Raw genomic sequence first — 8,326 nt, forward strand, 5'->3', positions numbered from 1 at the left:
ATTTGATAACAATTTCATCCACATAAATGGCGATGACAGTGAGAAGACAATCTGAATGTTTCAAGAATAAAGAGTAATCATTGAGTGAGGAAATAAATCCTTTGAATAGTAAAGTAGTTGAAAATCTCACAAAAAATTGTCGAGAAGTCGACATAGACCATAGAGTGATTTTTCACAAAACATTGTCGAGAAGTCGACGTAGACCATAGAGTGATTTTTTAAGTCGACATACGTGAGAAGGACCAGGTGCATCCAGTCCTGCAGGAAATTTCATGTATACCTCTTCATTGAGGTCTCCATGAAGAAATGTATTATTGACGTCTAGTTGATAAAGAGGATAATTCTTCTTGGCATCAATGACTAAAATACAATGAAACATTGCCATCTTCACAACAGGTGAATAGGTTTCAGTAAAGTCTATCCCAGCTCTTTGAATGTCACCACGGACCACCAGTCGTGCCGTAAGTCTTTCAATACTTCCATCAGACTTATGTTTCACATTATAGACCCATTTACATGGTAGAGCCTTCTTGCCTTTAGGTAATTCAACGACATCCCAAGTTTTGTTGGCAATAAAGGCCTTGATTTCATCATCCATAGCCACCTGCCAACCCGGGTTCAAAACAGCCTGTGCATATCCAGTAGGTTCAACAATGGGGGAAAAAGAATTGACCACTTGTTGGTTAGCAGAATATAAGGCTGAAAAAGGAAAGATTTGTGGATGGATATGAGGAGAGAAACAAGAAGAAGTAAGATCTGTGAGGGAGACATTATTGCAGTAATAATCACGCAAATAACCAAGGTGTTTGTGAGTTCTAGAAGATCTTCTAGGTGAATCCATGATCACAGGAGAAGGAACGGATTGAATGGAACTGGTTGGTGAATCAGGTTCATGAGAGGGAGAACTGGGAGAGTGAATATCATTTGGAGGAGTGGTGATAATAGATTCCTGAGGTGGAGTAGGATGAGAACAAGGAGGTTCATATACTGGAAGAGAGGGAGAAGTGGAAAATATAAAAGGGCAAGAGGAACTGGATTTGAAAGGAAAAATAGATTCATGAAAATGAACATCCCTTGACACGAACAACTTTTTTGTGTCCAAAGATAAGAGTTTGTATCCCTTTTGTCCAGTAGGATACCCCAAGAAAACACAAGGAACTGCTCTAGGTGAGAATTTCGATCTATTTTGAGTTAAAGTGGAATAATAACAAAGATACCCAAAAGCCTTAAGGAACCGGTACTTAGGAGGAGAACCAAACAAAACTTCATGAGGTGTTTTACCGTTGAGAACTCTAGAGGAAAACCTGTTGATTAAGAAAGTGGCAGTGAGTAAACATTCACCCCAATAGCAAATAGGAACATTAGATTGAAATAATAATGCTCTAGAGGTTTCTAAAAGGTGTCTATGTTTTCTTTACACATCTATTTTGTTGTGGAGTGGAAATACAAGATGTTTGATGTAAAATTCCCTGAGATAGAAGAAATTTAGATACAATGGTTCCCTTCCCCAATTCTAGAGCATTGTCAGATCTGATGGACTTTACTTTATTGTTAAATTGTCTTTGGACCATGAAAATAAAGTGTTTTAACATTGCAAGGCATTAGACTTGCTACCCAAAAAGATAGTTCCAAGTAGCTCTACTATAGTCATCTACTATGGTGAGAAAATACTTGAATCCATTCTAAGTTGCATTTTTATAAGATCCCCATGTGTCAATGTGAATTAACTCGAATATTGTTTTGGTTTTGATAACACTTATAGGAAAAGACAATTTAGTTTTCCTAGCTAGAGGGCAAACATCACAAACATAATTAGAATCAGGTTTAAAAGAACTAGACAATTTGTTCATTGATGAAACAGGAAGATGCCCCAACCTTAAATGCCACAAGTGAAAAACAGAATTATCCTTGCTAGATAATGAATTGCAATAGGGAAAACTATGACTAGAAAAAGAAACTTCAGCTTTCTTGGAGTGACTTGGAGACTTGATGCTGGAAGAGAACATTTGATAGAGACAATTCTTAGCTTCACCAAGAACCAGAGGCCTCTTTATTGAAGGGGGCCTGCAAAACACATTTAGTTTATGATTAACTAATGAAAAAATTCAATTGTATGCACATCTTATGCATAGAGAGAAGGTTTAAATTGAATGAGGGAATATAAAGAACATCATCATTGAATAGATTAGGAAGTATACCAACAGTTCTTGAATGAGTGACTCTCACATTAAAGGGATTAGGCAAAGTAACATTGATGAATTGTGGAAGAGACTTAAGAGTATGAAACACATTAAGAATTTCATAGAAGAGTTACCAGCATAAGCAACCATTGCACTTTGGTCAACAGGGTTAGCATATGGTTGAGTGATCTTATCCTGGTTCAACAGATGAACTAGCTGATAAACCTGTTCGTGAGTCAATTGATTTCCATAAATTCCTGCAAAATTTGGAAGAGTATTGGGAAAGCAAGGCAAATCAAATGGCAGTACAACATTGCTCCTGATAGCATTTGGATCCCTCTTGCTCTTTGTGAACTTCAAATCACTGGGAAAACCAATGATTCTATAAGACTTGTCAACAGTATGTCCAACTTTCATGCAATGGGAACAAATCAAAGATGAATTACCCTTTTTACTTTTATATTCAGGTGTCTGAGACCTGTTCCCATGTGCAGGATATTGAGGTGGTGCATTCCCATCAGCCACCAAATAAGATGAATTGTTTCCTGCAGGGTAAGAAGAAACAAATATCTCTCTTTGTTTCTCATCTTGAATGAGAAGAGAGATGGCAACATTAAAAGAGGGTAAGGGAGAAATCATAAGGATGTCGCTTCTTACTGAAGCATAAGCCTCACTCAATCCCATAAGAAACTGAATGAGTCTTTCATCTTGTTGTGCCTTCATCATTTTCTCCTTTTCATCACAATCACAAGCGCATGAACAAATGCCCTTTGTGTTCAAGGTATCAAGTTCATCCCATAACCCCTTGATTTTGGTATAGTAAGCTGTAATGTTGAGTGATCCTTGAGAGAAATCACTCATCTCTTATTGCAGGTGAAATAACTAAGCTCCATTTGATTGCCCAAACCTGATTTCGAGATCATTCCAGAGTTCCTCAGCTGTTTTGAAGTAGAGTACACTATCAACAATATCTCTAGAGAGTGAATTCAACAACCAGCTGGTGACCATGTCATTGCACCTGTTCCATGACTGCAAATCTGGACTGCTTGGAGCAGGAATTTTGCGACCTCCATTAGTGAACCCCAACTTGTTCTTAGCTGATAGAGCAATGAGCATGAATCTTCTCCATCCTCCATACCCTTTTCCTTCAAAAATGGAGTTCACCAAGGACATTCCTGGTGAGTCAGAAGGATGAAGAAAATAAGAACTGCTTTGATCCATAATTTTGGATACAACAACAGATGGAGAACCTGACTTAGTTGTGAAATTCGTCATTGAAGATTTGGATAGTGAGGGATCTTCAATGCTCTGATACCATATAGAAATTGAAAGAGTAATGAAGATGAGATGTGGGAAAATTTTCTGAGTGATTTTTTATTGAAGAAAGAACAACTATTTATGCTATAACAAAATGACAAAGATGTAAAATAATCTAAAAGACTAACAAACTCCTAACAAACTTTATACACCTATAAAATTTCTAAAAGAAACATCTAATAAGTATCGAATTAAGGAATCTTGTGCTATGTACAAAAAATGTGATGTATTTCTCGATTGAGAAATGATGATATGAATGTTGAGTCGATTTTGACTTTAGACTTTAGGAGAAGCTTCAGAAACAGATTCTGCGACGTGTTCTTTTGTGATACAAGGTTGGTTCATATTATCTGGGACGCGTTCCTTTGTGATACAATACTGGTTCATATTATCATTCTTAACATATTAAATTAAATTAAAATAAATAAATTAAAACGAAAGAAATAACACTCTTGCTAGATAAGTTTGATACGTTTACTTGGTTTGGTTTAGAGTATTAACAAATATCGCGTGTGGGCTGATTTATGCCATTGGTCAAATTATCTCTTGTTCATCACTTTTACAAATGTTTTTTAATGTTAAAGAATATTTTATATAATTAATTAATTGATTCGGAACTTTTAGGGAAAAGAGAACTAGAAAGGAAGAAAATAAAACTTCTTCCTCTATGAGATTTTATTAGCTTGAATTATGAGTATTATTTTACTGTTTAATCACGCAACAAGCATATATTTTAAAGAAAAATAGAGAGCTTATAGTTGAAGGGAAGGGAATTAGGATCCTGTTTCAATACTTTCTTTAATTTAATGTATGTGATATTAATTTAATGATATAAAATTTAAGAAAATAATTTTTTTTAAAAACTTATAGTTTAAAATAAATCACATTAAATATTTGTGTTGTTTTATTTAAAATTTAATTATTATTATTAAATATTAAAAAATAAATATTATTGCTTAGACTACTTAAAAATTAAAGTAAGTTATATTAATTGAGATAGATGGAAGTACCATATTCTATCTTTCCTTTAAATTTTTTTTTCCTACCTAAATATACAATTTATTTTACCATATTTTTAAAAATTTTCTACCATTTGAAAAAATAACAAAAATTTTCTATTTTCTTCTATTCTCGAATATATCACTCTACGTGATGTATCAGTTGGGTACATCATTTTATGTGATGTATCAAAATATAGATGATATATCGAAATGTTGAGTGATGTATTCGAAATTAAGATGCGATGTATTGAAACATTGAGAGTTATATCCAAAACCAAACACAATATATTAGAACATTTATAAATACATCTAGATTTCATCAAAAAATATTAAAAAATTATAATTTGAAAAAAAAAAGAGAAATAAGATATAATTAGTATTTTAAGTGTCAAACTTGTATAAAATTCCCCCTTAAAAAGTTCACCTCCGGCTCTTTTTCCCTTGGACTTTTTCGTTTGCTTTTGATTACTTTCACTTTTCAATTTCCTTTTTTCCTCAAGAATCCTAGGCAGAATGATAACGAAAAAGGTATCCTAGGGAACAAGAAAATATGCCTCATCTCTAATTTTGACTTAATTGTAATTTGTGGTCACATAGTTTTTTCTCAGGTCAATTATTTTTAATAATTTTGTATAAATTTTTTATAATATTTTTTTGTTTTAATTCTTTATGAAGATTTTATGTTTATTGACTTATTATGTTGTTTAAACTCTTCGATATATATATATATATATATATATTTCTATTTTTATTATATAAAAGATTGAAGTGGTAGGACGATCAAGGGTAAAAATATAATTTTATTTTAACAAAAATATATTAAGAGAGATAGTGAATAATTCTAGAAACATCTTTCATAGTGAATAGTGATTAAGGGTAAAAATATAATTTCACAAAAATTAATTAGTTTTATAAACATCTTTAGTTATTGTTACTACCATTAACTTATTTTGTTATTAAATCACTTTCTTTTCTTTTGTGAGTTATTGTTATATCTATTTATTACTCGTTATTCTATTTTATTATTACTTCAATATAATTGTTAATATTTTTTTATTCATTATGCTCATATAAAAATGCCTACTTCTAATATAAATTAGTTATGAATTAATTATTTCACCTTTATTTTGGATCTAATTAATGTACTTGAAAATAAATAAGTATGATAAAATTAATAATATATATTAGATTGAATTAAATAAAAAATATTAAAAAGTAACTTTACAAATAAAAATGAATGGAATGATATATTTGCATTTAAGACAACCACGAATAAAAATGTAATTTTATTCGAACAAAAATCTATTAAGAGAGATAGAAAGAAAAATAAGTAATTCTAGAAACATCTTTCTATATATGAAGTGAATGATGATCAAAAGAATAATAATGTAAATTTATTCGAACAAAAATCCATTAAGAGAGATAGAAAGAAAAACAAGTAATTCTAGAAACATCTTTCTATATATGAAGTGAATGATGATCAAGGGTAAAAATGTAACTTGAGTCAAATAAAAATCTACCAAGAATGATAACAAGAAAACTAGAACGTTCTAGAAACATCTTTAGTTATTGTTATTACTATTAACTCATTTTGTTGTTGCTTCACTTTATTTTTATGAGTTATTAATAAAGATAGCAAGAGAAATAAATAATTCTAGAAACATCTCTTTGTATATGAAAGTGAATGGTGATCGAGGGTAAAAGTGTAATTTCATACTGGGTGATCGAGGGTAAAAATGCAATTTATACTTATAAAAATCTATCAAAAATAATAACAAGAAACTAAATAGTTCTAGAAACATCTTTGATTAATGTTATTTCTATCAACACATTTTGTTATCACTTCACATTTTTTATGAGTTATTGTGATATCTATTCATGACCCTATTTAATTATTATTTTAATTAATTCGTAATATTTTTTATTCATTATGATTACTAAAAAGACCTATTTTAACATAAAAATTCATTACTTAAAAGTATAGTTTATTATTTTCACCTTTATTTTGACTCTAATTTATGTACCTGAAAAGAAGCAATTATGATAAAATTAATGTCACGACCCAAAATGAGTCGTGAGTGGCACCCACGCTTACCTCCTTAGGTGGACGAACCAACACATCTAAACCCCAACATATACCAATAGTTCAATTATAAATAATACAAATAATGTGGAAGCTCCAAAAGATACTAAGCAACCAATTTAAGTAAGTTTCTAAAGATTAATACTTATCATTCCAAAATCTGATAGCCATCACGTCAAGGACCCCTATTTTCAAATTACCAAGTCTAAGAGTGTTTAAGAAACCAAAATAAGCAAAAAGATGGTCCATGTCCGAAATTCAAAGACGTCAAGACGTGAATGAGAGAATCCAGCACGAGCTAGAATTGATAGCTCACCCTGAACTCTGATGTGCTGGAGACTGGCTAGAGCTGAGGGCGAGTCGAAGTCGATGGTACACTTGCTGCACTCCACAAAAGAACAAAGAAGAAAATACAAGTAGGGGTCAGTACGAGGAACACGTACTGAGTAGGTATCATCGGTCAACTCAAAATAGAAATCAATATATATTGAACAATAGTATAAAATCAACTACGATACTTAACAGGTGGCAAACAACAAACATAGGAACCATTGACAACAACATTATAATAGGTACACCATCAAGCACACCTATGAGGACTCATGCCTCCACACCATACACATTTGAAAAATAGGTTCTTTGAGATTAAGTATATGAAGTTACTTCAAGATTTCTTTCCTTTAATGTTATTGTGTCGGAATGTGACATTCCGATCCCATAATATCGTGTCGAAATGTGACACTCCGATTCAATAATACTGTGTCGGAACGTGACACTCCGATTCAATTATCTCATTATTTTATTTCATCAAGCCTTCTTTATTCAAGGCGTCATTTTAGTAGATAGGGTTCAAGATTAGAAATTCAACAGTCTCATAATTTTAGGTCAACCACAAACCACACAATCAAGACATACAACCACACCATCAAGTACATAGGAGACTTTACAATATCACTTAATACATAGCAATTGCTATTGATAGTTTATCTATCAAATAGAAATAAACCACAAACTATCTCCACCGAAGAATCGAAGTCAAGCAACCACTTCTCCAATGCTTTTCCTTTCCTCAATGCCTCCGAACCCTTCCAATCTATCAATTATGTGTGCATAATTTATAAGTTAACGAGTCTAGGAATACTCATATTATTCTTTATCTAGTCTAGACCCAAAAGTTCACCTAATTCTATAAATAATTTCATAAAATTCAAACGTAAGGGCAAATTTAACTTCCTCTATTTAGCATAACTTTAATAGAATTTAAATAATTTGATACACCTAATACTTAGCTTGGTATACTAATATATCATCACTTGACTTATAGTAGTATAACTTTAAGAAGAGAATCCTAAATTTCTCAAACTAGGCGTGAACCATAATCTGCATACATGAGGTATGCAGAAATTTACCATATTATTGTATTTTGATTTCCCACTACAATTAACACAAGATTTTTATAGTAATCATTGGACAATCCTCAATTAATTATCAATTTAACAGGGTCCCCATATTTAATTTTCTATTAAGTATATAAGTATATTTATTATGTACCTCTTATCCTCTTATAACAATCAATTATACATATAATCAATTCTATTTAACATTACAACAATACTACATTCTCTAAACATTATTCAACTCTTCGTTAATCAATAACAATAAAGATTCATCCCCCACCTCCAAAACGTTACAATATATACTCACCTTCAATCTCTTGTAACACCATATGTACACATAAATTTAGC

The 8,326-nt window shown here is 31.5% G+C and overlaps 2 protein-coding genes across 2 annotated transcripts; both read right to left on the reverse strand.

Moving 5' to 3' along the window:
- Positions 1 to 1,798: 1,798 nt before the first annotated feature.
- Positions 1,799 to 3,937, reverse strand: LOC138339069 (uncharacterized). Its single transcript, XM_069290375.1, has 2 exons — positions 2,315 to 3,937; positions 1,799 to 2,064 (listed from the first exon to the last, which is right to left on the reverse strand). Exons 1-2 carry the CDS (start codon positions 3,039 to 3,041, stop codon positions 2,051 to 2,053), a joined length of 741 nt encoding a protein of 246 aa, XP_069146476.1. The 5' UTR covers positions 3,042 to 3,937; the 3' UTR covers positions 1,799 to 2,050.
- On the reverse strand, positions 3,063 to 3,455 carry LOC138338891 (uncharacterized). Its single transcript, XM_069289975.1, has one exon. It carries the CDS (start codon positions 3,453 to 3,455, stop codon positions 3,063 to 3,065), a length of 393 nt encoding a protein of 130 aa, XP_069146076.1.
- Positions 3,938 to 8,326: the final 4,389 nt, after the last annotated feature.

Source organism: Solanum lycopersicum, chromosome 10 (assembly GCF_036512215.1).
Source record: "Solanum lycopersicum chromosome 10, SLM_r2.1".
NCBI classification, from domain to species: domain Eukaryota; kingdom Viridiplantae; phylum Streptophyta; class Magnoliopsida; order Solanales; family Solanaceae; genus Solanum; species Solanum lycopersicum.